Source organism: Hyperoodon ampullatus (assembly GCF_949752795.1).
Source record: "Hyperoodon ampullatus genome assembly, chromosome: 2".
In the NCBI taxonomy this organism is placed as follows: Eukaryota; Metazoa; Chordata; class Mammalia; order Artiodactyla; family Ziphiidae; genus Hyperoodon; species Hyperoodon ampullatus.
Window position 1 is genome coordinate 172,818,911 of NC_136915.1, and position 16,532 is coordinate 172,835,442.

General features: G+C 50.7%; 1 protein-coding gene across 1 annotated transcript in view; it reads right to left on the minus strand.

The window, feature by feature from the left end:
- RCSD1 (RCSD domain containing 1) overlaps positions 1-16,532 on the minus strand; it is a gene marked incomplete at its 5' end in the record, with an annotated part of 46,166 nt that overhangs the window by 15,243 nt on the left and 14,391 nt on the right. Inside the window, 2 exons of the mRNA XM_079698444.1 lie at positions 2,402-2,491; positions 3,650-3,748. Of these exons, the coding sequence (XP_079554570.1) occupies positions 2,402-2,491; positions 3,650-3,748 (189 nt within the window). The remainder of the gene's footprint in view (positions 1-2,401; positions 2,492-3,649; positions 3,749-16,532) is intronic.

Here is a 16,532-nt window from a genome sequence, read left to right on the forward strand (position 1 = left end):
TTATTCTCTTCTGCAAGTGACTAGTATCTTCTGAAGAGAGTGAAAATTCAATAAACACAGCCCCTTCATCATAGGACAGTGCTGGGAACCCAGCTCACGTCCTACAAAATCCTTGTTGATTTGAATTGAAGTGGAAAGCAGGAAGAATCCAAAAGAGCCACCAATGCCATTCCTGGGAACGGCTGCAGGTGGCAGTATTTCCTTTACTGTTTAACAAGCAGCTCTTTACTGTTTCAACAAGTGGCCGCCGCTCATACAGTTGGTGGAGAAAAGTCAGCCTGACATCTCTCTTTATGTATGTATATATGTCCATATATGACATTCCTATAATGTCTAGAATAATGACCAGATTTTTCAGATGGAACTGTTTTCCAGCCCTTCTGTGGGCAGGCAAGGCAGGCTCAGTGGCCATATTAAACACTCTTTTGGGTGGGTCCTCCAGAGAGGGGCAACGCCAGGATACCCTGTCGGCAGGGGCTGGCTCCACCGTCCCAGGCCTGTGCAGGCATAGGGAGGGGGCAGGGATGAAGAAGGGATGGGAAGACCCTCTCCGGCACCGTGCATTGGGAACCGAGGGGTAGCCTGACTGAGGCCTTCCCAGGCCCCCAAGGCTCCCGGCACTAGGGCTCCTGCAGGCTGTGCCATGGGAGTCCAGAAGGAGAACTGTGGCAGCAGCCTCCACAGTTTTCTAACCCAGCCAGACAGAGCTGGCTGCTCGTTTTATTTTTATGTGAATTTCAAGCTCGTGACAAAAAGTCACTGATCTCTGGAAGCAACGTCCTTCCCGTGTGCAAGCAGCCTGTCACTCCACACGGGACCTTCCCTCTTAAATCCACCCTCCCATTCATCCAGCCTTTGGCTATTACATGCCATTTAGCTGCTGGTGGTGCCCCATGGGATGGAACATGTAAACGTATTTCTCCCAGAGCCGCTGAACTCCCTCCACTTTTATCCAGGGGATAAAAGTCCCCATCTGGCCCCCATCATGTCTGGTTAGTGTTCTTGTCCCGTTTTACAAAAAAGGAAGCAGGTGCAGTGCAGTGAGTTCTCTGGGGCTGAGTCCAGGTCATCAGGGGGCAGCCTCACGGTAGGCACCTAGTGGTCACAGCCTCAGCCTATTGTCTAACACAGGCTCCAAGCCCTCAGGGTGAAGGTCACAGGAGAAGTTCACCCTCAGTAAAGAGAAGTTGTTGGTATGGTTTTGGTCGGAATGCTGGCTGATGACCCCACGAAGATGGGGTCAGAATCATGATGTTAGCACCTGAGGAGACCCCAACAAAAACATAGTGTTTTTTTAAACTGGGCTTCTTGGGGCATTCTCATCCCAGAAGACCCCTGTCCAGTTTTGGGGGGGAGTATTCTCAGAGCATATGAGGGGCCCCACCCCCTTCCCACTTGGTTGAGAGCAGCTCTGAGTTTCTGCTTTATCTGATGGGCTTCTGCTCATATGCCTTGGGTTGACAAAAAGGTTTGAAAACCGTTGATCGACTCCAAATGCTTCACTTTATAAATGAGAAAATGTAGACACCAAGGGCGTTGCCCAAGTCCACATGGCTATCCAGTGTCTGTCGTCAGGATGCCGGCGCCCAAAAAGGAAGCGGTGGAAAGAGGTATCGCAGTTGGGATGTGGGAATTGGACTGTCTTTGGCTTGCTTGCTCTATTTTGGGGTTGGCCTCCCAGGCTGGACAAGAGAACATGCTAATCCATTTCTGGTGGGGACCACGACCACAGTGAAGGTTCATGGGTTCCTGGGAGGGTGTGGACAAGTTGCTCTTACAGCTACAGTTAGATAAGTAAGGGTAGGTGAACATGCAGGCCGGGAATCCATTGCTGGCTATGATCTATGATACCAGAGCCTTTATTATGTTGGTAACATTGGCTATTTATATCTGAGGGTAATGAGGCCTCCTGTGTGCTCTGGTTCTCTTTCAGTGATCCATAACAATAGCCAGCCTTTTCAAGATACCACAGAAACCCACGACCCTCTCACACTGCAGTTCTGCTTTATGTGAGTGCAGCCCTCTTTCCAGATGCCTTGCACACATGGAAGATCGTATCAGTCAGACCTGGGAGTCAAACATGACTTTCATGACTCCTGAATCTGGTGTGGTAATACTCTATGGACCCATTCTCTTGGCTGCAATGCTCAGGCTTGAAAAATAGTGCTCCTGTCCTTGAAAACCATAAAGGAGGCTCAGTAACAGGGGGTAGGAAGGGACCTCGTTTTCAAAGTAAATGATTCAGGAAGCGTTAAGGACATTCACCCCAGCATCTGAAATGGAGAAATTCCCTGCACAGGTTTCAAGTCTAAACGTGTGAATTGCGTGCCTCTTCCTATAAAAAGGAGAAAGAAAATCCATAACCAGCATCCTCTGAGCCCCCAGCAGCAGAAGCACTTACCTCTTCACCATTCTGGCCCAGCTCTACCCTGGGGGGGAACAGAGAGAGGGAGCAGGGTGGTTTCCTTCTTGTTGGTTTACTGGCTGGTGTCTAGGGGGAGGGCGACAGACAGACACACAGAAAAAGAGAGAGAGCTCATCAGGCAACAGGGAGGAAGAGGAAGGAAGTAGAAACTGGTTTTAGGAATGTTTAGGGATGTCTGGTGGAGAGAAGAATGAAGGGAGGGATTGCATGTCTTTGCGACTGCCATTAACTTTATAAAGTCATTCTAGGGAACTGTCTACCCATTTTGACTTCCAGGCTCTCTAGTCCTTTTCAGACTCTCCCAGTCCTTTCCTGCTGGAGCATCCTCTTTTACTTGTGATTCACTGGCCTGCCTGAAGCCACATCTCACCATGACACCCACACCCAGCTTCTAAGCACTGCCAGCACCTTAGATCGATACTATCTCCTTCACCCTTTATGACATTCCTATCGTGTCTGAAATTATGGACCGATTTTTCAGATGGGAAAATAAAACGCAGAACAACGCACCTAAAAAAGCATGACAATTATGCTCTCGTTTGTCCCAAGGGGCCATGATAAACCTCCCCCTACACTGGGGTTCCCTTCCCTCATTTCACTTCTAAGGAGCTCCTCAGACTGTAGGACTCAAGAAAATCTAGCCCAAATCTCTCCAATGCTGCAATGCCCCATTTGACACTGTCCTCTCCAGCAGGATTCTAGAATCCACTGGTCACCGCATCCCTTTCCTTCCTGATCCCTGGCTTCCTATCTGAAGGTGCTTCCCTTTCCGTCCTCTCTTTCTTCCCAATTCTCCTTCTGGAATCCACCCTTGCTCCGTCCGGATTCCTAAGCTTCCTAAGCTCCAGGGAGGAGCCTGGTGTGGGGACTTCTTTATTCTGAAGCAGTCCAGGCCTGGCACAGCTGGGCAAGATCTAAGTCTCTATCAGTGGACGACTGAGGTGGACAAGCCCTGGGTTCCAGACCCCCCGTCTCTAACAGCAGGGCTTTCAGCTCTCAGCCCTCCTGGCCACAGGGTAAGCCTCACTCTGGTGGGGAACTGTCCTGCCCAGGCCTAGCAGCATGGCGACATTCCTCACATTCAGAGAGACCCCTCTCTGGCTTCTCTTCCTAATTTGGTAATTACCAAGCCTCCTCCCTCCCTCTCCTCTGGGCCTGACCCAGACTTCCCCTTCCTCCAGCCCCCTCCCAGGAGAGGGGCTCTGAAGCCTCCTGACTCACCTCCTTTGCAGCAGCTGCCTGCTCCCTGAATCGCCCGGCCAGCTGGGCCACCGAGGGGGGCGCTGAGTCGTCCACACTGGCGTTGGTCTCTGCCGGCCTTTCCTGGTAAACCAAGGGGAAGCCAAAGTGAACCAGCAAATATGCACTTGGCACTGCTGAGCATCAGCACTGGGTGCCACACAAGGTGCTTGCTATGTGGCCACAAGCAGGGATGTGGTGACAGTGAGGTCTTTTCACAGCGTTTTGCAATTGGCTCCTGCATTCAAAGATGTAAAAAACCCGTTCAGTCAACTGCATTTAGTAAATGTTTATAGTGTCCTTGGCCCTGGGTGTGGCTCTGGGGATCTGGAAAGGAATAAAACTTGGTGTTGCCCTGGGGGTGGAGGTTAGGGCACCCAGGGATCTGGGAGGCAGGACAAGGCCAGTTCCTCATCCCAGGGAGATCCAGCCTGGAGAGGGCTCTATCGGTGACAGCGTCTTCCCCTTGTCACATGAGGCTTCGAAAACTGTAGGCTGGCAAAATGCACTGGAGAGAGAGGCCTGTAAGTGTATCTAATGGGATGAGCAAACGTCTTTGATTGAACTTTTATTTATTTATTTATTTTGGCTGCGTCGGGTCTTTGCTGCTGCACGCGGGCTTTCTCTAGTTGCGGCGAGCGGGGGCTACTCTTCGTTGCGGTGCGCAGACTTCTCATTATGGTGGCTTCTCTTGTTGCAGAGCACGGGCTCCAGGGCACGCGGGCTCCGTAGTTGTCACTCTAGAGCGCAGGCTCGGTAGTTGTGGCGCACGGGCTTAGTTGCTCTGCGGCATGTGGGATCTTCCCGGACCAGGGCTCGAACCCATGTCCCCTGCATTGGCAGGTGGATTCTTAACCACTGTGCCACCAGGGAAGCCCCTTGATTGAACTTTTGACAAGTATTTTTGTGTCTTGTTTCCCCTACTTAATTGAGTGCCTTGGGCATAGAAATGTTCAGAAAATATTCAAATAACATGAGAGTCAAGTAGCACGGCGATGAGAACCAGACTATCTGGATTCGACCCCTGAGTCGCTCCATCTCCCTAGCTCAGTGACCTTGGGCAAATGATTTTACCTTTCTGTACCTTGACAGGGATAACAGTAGCACATCACTCACAAGGTTGTTCTGTGGATTAAATGACTGACTATACATCTAAAGTGTGAGGACAGGGCCCAGGACATAAGAAGAGCTTTAGAAGGGTTATTATTACTACGGGCAACGGGGTCTTTCCTTCCAAGAACCCTGTAATGACTTCAGTTCTAGGGATTTGCATATTGCATTACTGTTCTCTACAGTGTCCTCACTGAGAGAGACTCACCCCTTTTACTATTCTGTTCCTTTCTGCTGTGAGCTTTCTGCAAACTGGTGACCAGCTGGTTACCATGCCCCTGCTCTACCCCCAGTGCAACCATTGGTTTCCTGTGGCCTTCCCTCCCCCAAGGTGCCTCTAGGCCCCCTGAAGAGGCCAAGATGCACCCTGGCCACTGTTCACTCCCATGTGCCATTTGTCACCAAGACTCATACGGTGAGTCAGTAAGCACTGGAAACAGCCCCCTCACTTCTGCCTTGTTACATGCGGCCTATGGAACCACACAGTTTTAATAATGGTTTTTTTTTTTTTTGCGGTATGCGGGCCTCTCACTGTTGTGGCCTCTCCCGTTGCGGACCACAGGCTCCGGACACACAGGCTCAGAGGCCATGGCTCACGGGCCCAGCCGCTCCACAGCATGTGGGATCCTCCCAGACTGGGGCACAAACCCGTGTCCCCTGCATCGGCAGGCGGACTCTCAACCACTGCGCCACCAGGGAAGCCCCTAATAATGTTTTTTAAATGTCCAGCCTCAGAGACATTCGGCTTTGGTTTTTGGTGACCATGGCGATGGCATTTCGTACACAGACTGCAAACTCCCTCTGCCCACGTCTAGCCTGAAACTGGGAGGATCTGGGTAGCAGTTTGCCCGAGAAAGTCCATTTCTGTCTTTCCAAGGGGCTCATGGCCTACAAAGACCAAGCATGCTCCGCTCCAGCTGCAAGCTTGCATCCCTGTACACCACACACACACACACACACACACACACACACACTCTCTCTCTCTCTCTCACACACACACACACACTCTTCTCTTTCTCTCTCACACACACTCTTTCTCTCTCTCCCACACACACACACTCTCTCTCTCTCACACACACACACACACTCACATACACTTCCTAGGCCCTCCTTTTTGCGCTAGAAGTGTCTCCAAGCTTTCTTACTTGGGTGCTCTCTCCAAAGGAAACGTCGCTGGTCACACCGTGATGCTGACCCTGGAGCAGGCAAGGCGCACACGGCCACCCCCCACCGCCTCGGGTGAAGTTACGTGGGGGCCAAGCTTTGTGAAGGGGGCTTTGCTTAGAGATAGGAAAGGACTACAGTGGCCACAGACCTTCGGATCTGCGAACAGGCTGCTCTGGAGGAAAAGACAGGTCCCTCTTTACTGTTTCTTGCTGTAAGTCAAGTTTATTCTCATTCCAGCCTAAACATCAGATGCTGATTTCACATAAAGATGGAAAAGGATTCACCTGTCTTCAAGATGCCAGAGTCCCCGACAGTGCTGGCGCGAGCAGGGAACCCAGTGCCCGCTCTGTTTAGTGCCCTACATGTGTCACGCTGGGCGTGGTCAGAGGCGAACATCTTGTCCTCGTGATTAATTGAGCTGCTCTTGGCAAAGATGCTGGGCCCATCAGTTTGTCCATCTGTCTAACTTCCCGCCCCCATAACAGCTCAGTCTCTCTGCCTGTTGCTATATACTGCTCGGGTCCTGCTGACAGTGCACTTTACCCTCGGCCCCAAAGGCGCCAATCACGGGCGGTGCAGGAAGATACATTCCAGATAAAAATAGAGCCGTACAGGAATCAGAAACTCCTCCCTAACTTCCCTGTCTCAAAACCAGGCTTGGCAAGGGGCGAGAGAATGACAAGGCTTCTGGAAGCATTTAGGGCTTAAAAGCTGGGTTGAAGGAAAGATTATAATACGTCTGAATTTGTTTTCCTGGAGCCCAGTGAATGGGTTTTCTTTAGAATGTCTATGGACTCCAGAGCTTGCTGAAGCCTGGCAAATCCACTCACTACCAGCACCTCTCCAGATGCTTCTCATCCTGTGTTGTAGAAGAATGACTGATTGTTGCCTCCTCTCAGCTGGGCACATCGAAGCCCAGAGAGGGCAAGTAGCTTAGCCAGAGTCACACAGAAGCCAGACAGAATAATCTGTGAAACACGTGACTCCCACGGCCTGATAATGCAGCAATGGACATCAGTTAAGTAGCCTAATTTGTGAAGGTGCTTTGAAAACTGTAAAGCGATATATAAATAGTGAAACTATTATAAGCCGCTGGGTTACACAGGTACAGAAGAAGCATGGCTCTGGACGTGGACAGGCACTGTGGCTCAGCCTGTTTGAGGCTTTGCCTGGATTTCTGCCTTGCAATTCTAGCAGGTACCACTAGTGACCTCCTCCAGTGGTTCAACATCACACCACCTTGGCCCCAGGCAGGTGAGAGTCTCCTTCGGTATAGCTCGCTTGCATGTGTTCTCTCTCTCTCTCTCTCTGTCTCAGCCCTGAGGCTGGTTTGGTAAGGTCTTGCTCCCACCTTGGTTGTTCCTAGATCTGAGAATGACTTCAATGTCCCTGCCTAGTCCCCAGATTTCCTGGGAACTCACCCCCTACCCCAGCCTCTCTGGGACTTAGAGTTCTTTCTCTGTTCCAGAGATGTCCGTTAAGTGTTGAACATAGAGCCGGGAACACAGAAAGTCCTCCTCGAAGGGTGCTTTCTTCCCCTCCCCCCATCCAACCCAGTTGTGATGTCAGGGCCTGGGCACCTGCTCCCAGAGTCACTGATACCCTAAACTCACCCCTCTCTCGCCTGCATCCACATTCCAAGTCTTGGTCACTGTTTTGACCTCAGCTGGTCCTTTCTTCTTGAGGCCCGTTTCCACATCTTAAATCTGTTTTCCGAACTCATCCCCCTTTGCGTCTGCTTTAGTTGACCCTCGTCTTTACAGATTGCAGTCCCCCTGACCCCGTTCCATCTTCCTGGGCCCAGATTTTGCTTACCAAGCCCTCACTGCCACCATTCCAGCCTGGCTCTGCCAGCAAGCTTGGAAACCATTTCTGTGGTTCCTGTGACTTTGCCGAGGCCAGAAGAAAATCACCTCTGGTGTTTATTTTCTGTTTTCTATGGGACTTTCTTCTGAGAACTGAGGAACCCCTGTGTCTGGACAGCATGGAACTTCCCCCTCACTGTTGCCATGCTGAGTAAATACAATTTGGATGCCGCTGACCATCCACATAGTGGAACCTTTGTGTACAGGCCCAAGTCGGGCTCTATGTACCTCCCTGGCTCTGCCCCTGTTTCTCCATCCTCCTCCTTGGTCCAAGGTCTAAGTATCTACCAGTCTCAGGGCCACGGGTTAGGGAAACAAGGCACCAGGGAAGGCTTCCTCATCTACAGCTTGGGGGAGAAGCAGTGAGAGGGCTCTGCCTGGGGGCGGAGGAACCCCTGCTCTTAGCTAAAAGGAAGATTGTCTTGCTCACCAGAAACAGGCGAGACAAGCCAGAGCCTCAAAGTATAAGGTATGCTTGCTTCTTTGCTCTTCTAGAACTGCAGTGGATTTTAAGACCACTTACCCCCTTCCAATATAACCATACTTAAACCATCATTTGAAAAGGAACAACAGACAGCCTCTTTGGGATGCCACAATGATTCCAGGGTCTTCCTTTACACTTACCTTACCCTTAACTCTTCAATTCACCCCAATGTTTAACCATTACCACCCGGGGACGATGGAGAGGACAATGGACTAGGAACCGGGTTGGCCCGTTTGACTTACCTACTTAGAGCAGCTGCTATCGGGGAGGCACTGTCCTTACAGCACTTGATACATTTTCTACCACTCTCACAACACCTCTTCTCGAACAGAAAATGGCCCAGAGTTGCTAACTCACTCTTCAAGTTAGTAAGTGCAGCACCAGCATTATCTGGATTCCAAAGATCTCTTTCCACACGGACATGTTATATTAACTCTAGACTTTCACTGCAAGAGTCATGTTATTCAGTCTCTCATCAGTAAACATTATTGTCCTAGGCCCTGCGGTAAAGCAGTGAACAAGACAGAGTTCTTGCCCTTAAGGAGCTGCTACTCCAGCAAGGGGAGCAAACAGTAAACACAGAGGCAGATAAGTAAGATAACGTGTTAAATGCCATGAAGAAGAGGAAATAGGGCACTTTATCTATGGCGGTGTGGGCAGACATCTCTGAGGAGGGGTCATGTGAGTTGAATTCCAGCTGGGGAAAAGATGGGAAGAAAACTGTTCTGAGCAGAAAGCCCAGAGAGGAGCAAAGGCTGAGAAACAGAGAGGAAGAGAGGTGTGGCAGGGACCTGCTGCATCCAGGAGATAGGAGGAGAGACAAAGGATGAGAGGCAGTCTGGGGCCCACTGCGTGAGGCCCCAAGGACCATGGGAACCTTTTTCTTTAGGTTTTTTATTTTAGGAAGTGAAATGAACAACACTCGTTCTGGAAGGGGAAAATCAGCAGTTTGTATTTTATTCATTTGGAGGGTTTCGAGGAGGGATGTGACCTGAGTTACACATCAAAAGGCTGTCTGTGGAGGAATGATGAGAGTGGAAGCAGAGGGGACCAGGAGGAAGGTTCTGGCAGTGCTCCAGCTGGGCAGCAATGGTGGAGTGGACCAGGCTTGTAGCAGCAGATGGTGAGAGGGGGTGGATCTGGAGGTAGGACGGCTAGGAATTACTGATGCACTGGGTGTGGGAAGTAAGGGAAATAGGGCCATCAAGGAGGACTCCCAGATGTTGGACGTGGACAACAGGATGCATGGGGGTATTTTTTCCTGGGTCAGGGAAGGCTTGTTGGAGAGAGAGTTGTGGGTGAGGGTATATGGGGAGTGAACAGCTCTTTCTTTCTTGGTCATGAAAGTTTAAAGGAAAGGATTAAGGAAAGATTAAAAAAAGTAAAAGGAACTCGGCAAACACAAACCCCGCCTGTTTACCAAAAACATCACCTCTAGCATAACCAGTATTAGAGGCACTGCCTGCCCAGTGACAATCGTTAAATGGCCACGGTATCCTGACCGTGCAAAGGTAGCATAATCACTTGTTCTCTAAATAAGGACTTGTATGGCCACACGTGAGGGTTCTACTGTCTCTTACTTTCAATCAGTGAAATTGACCTCCCCATGAAGAGGCGAGGATAACAAAATAAGACGAGAAGACCCTATGGAGCTTCAATTAATCAACCCCAAAATCACAAACCCAAACCACTAAGGATAACAACGTTTTATATGGGTTGACAATCTCGGTTGGGGTGACCTCGGAGTACAAAAGACCCTCCGAGTGATTAAAACCCAGGCCTACTAGCCAAAGTATAATATCACTTATTGATCCAAAGTTTTGATCAACGGAACAAGTTACCCTAGGGATAACAGCGCAATCCTAATTCCTATTAGACATCCACGTTGAGATGCAGTGGAGGGAGTTGAATATATACCCAAGTCTTGAGTTCAGGGGAGGTGTCCAGGCTGGAAACAAAACTTTGAGAGTCACTAGATAGAGATAGTATTTGAAGTCACAGGACAGTCTAAAACCAGGAAATATAGAACAGGGAAGGGGAGAGGTCCAAAGACTGAACTCCTTATCAGCTGTGTCTCCTTATTAGCACTGAGCTGCCTTTCACTCACAAAGGTGAGGGGACCGCTCCTGTTATCCCAGTGGGAGCCTTACAGACATTTTGGTGCAGATTGCCGACAGGATGGGTCAAGGCCAGAAGAGTTCTTTGGCTTAGATGATAGAGGATAAAACCCTGGAATGTCACGGGAAGGAAAAAACCTCTTGTCCTCCATCTATGCTGTTGGGTCATGTATTCATCACTTCTTGAGCATCTGTAGACACTGCAAGATGCACTGGGATAACAGTGATTGGGGGAGTGGTGGTGGTGGCATGGAGAGGAGGTGAAAAAGAAGAACGACAACTCGACAAGGCAGAAGAGAAACAGGCACACGTGAACGCTGATCGACTATTTCACATGAGACCAAAAAAGTCCCAAATATCCCCTACCTACCCACTTGTCGGCTTTAAGAATCTGAAAACGGCAGGTCCTTGGCCTCTGCGATTCTCTCCCAGGGAAAAACCCAGGTAGGATGCTCTGCTCACACAAAGGATCCATGGGCCAGGCCCCGGGTAGAGTGTCCCTCTGTGGGACCTCCAGTGCTTCCCACTTCCTCCCAGGACGTGGTGCGGCAGCCCAGTGGCCTGGGCAGGGTTCAGCAGCCCTCAGTCACGGGACACCGGCCTGACCGCTTCAGTGGTTTTAGAAGCAGGGTAGCCCACAGCCTCAGATGCTTGGCTGGCCAGCCAGGTGGGGTCAGCGGGTTTGGTAGTGGTGGCACAGGCAGGGTTAGTGTCCAGGTACATTCCCAGGTAACAGCAGGGACAACAGAGAAATGGGAGGGAGATGTTCATTCTGAATGTCATGATAGTGTAGGACCTTATCAATGAAATCTCAGCAATAACATATGTGAAATTTCTCTGTGAAACCTGTTAACTGTTGTATAAGCGTAAGAATAAAAATTTATTTTGAGTCTGATGGGGTTGCGGATGCACAGGGACCATATGACAGGAGTGGAAAGGACAGCTAATTCAGAATCAGATCTGGGTTTCAGTCTCGGCTCTGACATATATTGGGGTGGACCTTTCTGAGCCTCAGGATTCTTGTTGGTAAATGAGATTATTAACATCCATCAGCCTTTGCCCCAACCCAGATCGCAACATGTCCCCTGTGGTCTGGAGGCTGCACCACCCTTCTCCCATGGACAGCAGGAGGTAGCCAATAGCCCCAGAGTCCCCACAAGATTCAGAATCAGCCCTGTCTGTGCCAGGCATAGTGCACAGATGATGGGGTTATGGTGCTGTATTTGGGGCAGGAGAGCACAGAGCTCAGGCTTCGAGCCAGACTGCCTGGGTTCAAAGCCAGGCTCTGCATATACTCATTCTGTGGCCTTGGACAAGTTGCCTAACTTGTCTGTGCCTCAGTTTCTATTTGTAAAATGGGGAGAATACACCAAGGGATGCCCAGGGTCTCATCTAGTCTACCCTTGCCCTTCCATTCTCTCTGGGGCACAGGTCTCCCAGAGGCAGCCCCAGCTGGCTAGGTTGTGCTCCCTGCTGCTTCCTGCCACCCTTAGTCCAGGAGTGGGCTGTCATGAGTCAGCCATTGGTGGGCTACACTTAACAGGCACTTAACAGACACTCCATTCCTGAGCTCTCAAACCAGCCCAGAGAAACTGATGTGTGTACTAACTAGCAATTAAAAAAATAATAGGGCTTCCCTGGTGGCGCAGTGGTTGAGAGTCCGCCTGCCGATGCAGGGGACACAGGTTCATGCCCCGGTCCGGGAAGATCCCACGTGCCGTGGAGCGGCTGGGCCCGTGAGCCATGGCCGCTGAGCCTGCGTGTCCGGAACCTGTGCTCTGCAACAGGAGAGGCCACAACAGTGAGAGGCCTGCGTACCGCAAAATAATAATAATAATAATAATAATAATAATAATAATAAAGCTAAGTTTAATTTTATGGCTTTTAGGGTCATGACCCTTCTTCCTTCTCCTCTACCCTTCCATCTCTCTTCCTCCTTCTTCATCTGATTATGGTTATTGCTATTATTTTATATGCTCTCCTGCCACCTAATTCAGGGAACTCTCGGAGGCTTGCCAGTAAGGACACTGGCTAAGTCCTGAGCATGGACTTGGAGCCCTTTCTCGTGCCACCTTGGTCAAGTCACATGAGCTAGTGAAGCCTCAGCTTCCTCATCGGTACAATGGGAACAGCACCTGCCTTGCCTTCCTCCTGGGACAGTTGTGAGGCTCTAAGGACACAGTGAATGACAGCACACTGGAGGAGAGGTACACAGAGATGGGTAGGATGGTTACTGCCTGCACCCCTGAGTTTATGGCCTACTGGGGAACAGGGGCAATTAGGCAAGTATTTAAAGTATGATGGCTCAGCCAGTGTGGAAGGCAGAATAATAGCCCCCAAAGATGTCCACATCCGAATCCTGGAACCTGTAGATATGTTAGGTTACATGGCAAAGGGGAAGTAAGGGTACAGGTGGAATTAAGGTTGCTAATCAGCTGACCTTAAAATAGGGAGATTATGCTGGATTGTCCAAGTGGGCCCCATGCAATCCAAAGGTTTCTTAAAAGTGGGAGGGGATGGCAAGGGAGTCAGCATCAGAGTGATGGGATGTGAGAAAGACTTGACCCACTATCCCTGGCTTTGAAGATGGAGAAAGAGGCCAAGAGCCAGCATGCAGGCAGCCTCTAGAAGCTGGAAAAGGCAAGGAAGCGGTCTCTCCCCCTGAGCCTCTAGAAGAAAGGCAGCCCTGCTAACACCTTGATTTTAGTCCCAGTGAGATCTGTTTTGAACTTCTGACCTCTGGAACTGTAAGATAATAAATTTATGTTATTTCAGCTGCAAAGTTTGTGGTCATTTGTTGCACTGGCCATAGGAAACTAAGGCAGTCAGAAAGTATTGCTGAGCACCCACTAAGGGCTCTGAGCTCTGGGGATGTAGTGCTAAAGGAGAGAGAGTCCCCACTCTCACTGGAGCTCAAGTTCCAGGGGACAGACAGGCTGTGAACAAATAAGCAAGTGAGTGTGTAGTACATGATTACTGCTAGGTGCCATGTCAAAGGAGGCCTCCCCGAGGAGAAGCAGAGGGAGGTGACATTGAGTTCACGATTCTGTAACTGGAGGAGGACAGGGTAAAAAGCACAGCAGGGGCACCCAACCTGGCCAGAGGCATCCAGGAGGGCCTCCAGGAGGAACCACCAACCTGGCCAAGCTTGAAGGGTGGGCAGAGTTGGTCACTCTCCCACTGAGGGAGCTAGCTGCCTATGAAGGCTGCAAGGCTAGGGGCATCCCAGGGAACTACTGGAAGTCCCTAAGCCTGGTACAGGGCGTGCGGTATGAGGGGCAAGATGAGGCAGCAGAGGAAACAGAGGCCAGAGCAGGCAGGGCCCTCTAAGCCGGGACCCTGTTCTTAGGGCCATGTAAAGTCATTGGAGGGATTTTAGCAAAAGGGTAAAATCACTGGATTTATTTTGATGGTCCCTTTGGCTGCAGTGGGGGTGGGGAGACCAGTTCAGAGGCCACTGCTATTGTCATGAAAGGTAAAAAAATGAGCAAATTGACAACCCACTGCCTCCTATGGAGTCTTAACCACTGGACCACCAGGGGAATCCCTTCTACTGCCTCCTACGGAGGGTGGATCCTGGCCCCCAAAAGTCCTTTCACTGAGCGGAGCCTCCTGTTGGGTCCGGATCTGCCAAGGGAGCTGGGAAGAAGACTGTAAAGGACAACAGGAAGGGACGAGGCAGCTGAGACCCTGAGGAGTGGACAGGGTCAGCCACTTGTGGGGGAAATGGCCACTATGAAAGAAACCCCTGATGATGGGGTGACCAAAAGGGTTTTGATGAACAGGAATCTCTGGTCACTGATTTACAATTGTTAGCCGTGTCGTATCATTATGATCGCTTCCTGCAATCTGCAAACCTTCAGTGGAAGTTCTACTGAAAGCAGCAGCTTTTTATTTGTGGATGCTTTTGAAAGGGGTACTGTGAGAATCAAAAGTGTCTATGGCCCACCATTGGTAAAGGAATGCCTTCAGCAAGAAGAGGTTATTGATTCAACCATTCAGTAGATATTAACGAGCCCTACACATGCCAGGGATTCACAGGGTGTTTAAGTCTACTAGGCTTATAGGAGAATGGAGAACAAGGATTCAGCAGAGGCAGAAAACTGGGACCAAGGGTGACCATGAGCAGATAAGTCCATCTGGGAATTAGTAACTATCTTAAGGATGGCTTAGACATAGGGTTGGAGCCAACACTCTGTAGATCTCTGGAGTCTGTGAAACTAGACAGAATGGTGGCCTGAACTGGGGTAGGGTCCATGGGGATAAAGAACATTACTAGGATTCAAAAGCAACTTAGGGGCTTCCCTGGTGGCGCATTGGTTAACAATCCGCCTGCCAGTGCCAGGGACACGGGTTGGAGCCCTGGTCTGGGAAGATCCCACATGCCACGGAGCAGCTAGGCCCGTGTGCCACAACTACTGAGCCCGCGGGCCACAACTACTGAAGCCCATGTGCTTAGAGCCTGTGCTCCGCAACAAGAGAAGCCACCGCAAGTCTGAAGCCCGAGCGCCGCGACGAAGAGCAGCCCCTGCTCGCCGCAACTGGAGAAAGCCCGCGCAGCAACGAAGACCCAACACAGCCATAAAAAAAAAAAAAAAAAAAAAAAAAGCAACTTAGGAGAAGGATTGACTGGAAGTGGTGACTGAGCAGGTAGGCGCAGGGAGGGGCCGAGATGCTGCCCAGGTTTCTGGCTCTGTCTGCTGGGTGGACAGGGGTGCCACCCACAGAGATGGCAAGCCCCGGGGAGAGCATGGCTGGGAAGAGAGAGGCAAGAGGTGGCGAGAGAAGGGAAAGATGCCCAGAAGGGGTGAGTGAACAGAGCAGAGGGTCCGGGACAGACCCTTGAAAGACGTGCTTGGGATTTCTGGGTCAGATGAACCTGGGTTTGAAACTTGGCTCCTGTTACAAGGTGATGGCCGAGTCTGAAGACAGGCAGGGTGCGTGGAGGCTGGGAAGGAGATGGAGACGGTGCTGGGACAAGGAGGCAGAAGCAGCGACCTCGCGGTCCAGGCGGTGCACGCACAGCCATCTTCCTCTTCTCCTTCCTCCTCCCACCGGTGGACGTGCAGCGGGGGAGGATCAAATTCAACCCTGTCAGTCTGGCAGCCTCAGAGCAGCTAGCTGTTTTGTTTTTGTTTTTTCTTCTTTTTGTTCTTTTTAGGGGAAAGCGGAAGAGTGTGGAAGAAATGCTTCTGCATAGTTAGCATAGGTGATGCAGAGGGATTCACTCACCTAGGCCAACAAGTGAATCTACAATCCGTTGGCTCTTCAAAGAGAGTCCAGAGACTCCTGTCACATGCTCCCTCGTCCTGGTTAGTCCTGTAATAAACCTGATTTCACCGCGAGCCCCTCTGACTCTTGGGGTTTGCTGCAGCCAGAGGCCCCCCAAGAATATCCTTCCCTGGGGGCCGTTGCTGCTCCCCAAGCAGGAGTGCTAGTGAGTGTGTCTTGAGGTCTGGGACATTTGCCCTCATGCCACAGCAGAAAGCCCAGGCATACCTTCTAAGATTAGAACAAGTCGCCCAAGGACCAGGGCGTGCCTCCCAGTCAGCTGCAGCCTCTCCTGTTACAGCGGCTGCTCTTCACCGCCTCCCCCCTCCCTTGCAGTCTGGAGCTGGACTCTTAGCAGGAAGCCCCTTGGGGTGCTCTGTGGGTTGGGTCACCCTGGTCAGGGTGTGGTGCTGGGTCCTCTCTCCTTTTTCTTTGACCACATCTTGGATTCATTCATTCATTCATTCATTCTTCCTGTACTCCAGGCCCTGCACGAGGATATAGCTACGAACAAGATGATACAGACTCTTTTCATAATGTAAGTTATAGTCTAGTGAGGGTAACTGTTCAACAACCATCATTATTTTTACCCCAGTTTACTGTTTATTAGGGCGATAAATGTTGCAAAGGGAAAGGACTAGGAAGGCAAGTGACAGGGGGACCTGATCCATTTAAACTGAGATGTGAAAGATAAGTAGAAGTGATCCAAGCAAAGTGTGTGTGGTAGGGAAGGGGGGGCGTGGGTAGCCAAGGGCATTCCAAGTAGAGTTACACAAAGGCCTGGAAGTGAGAAGAGCAGGAGGGGTTTGAGGAAATAAAAGAAGGCCAATGAATGTGGCCGGGAATCAGGGAGC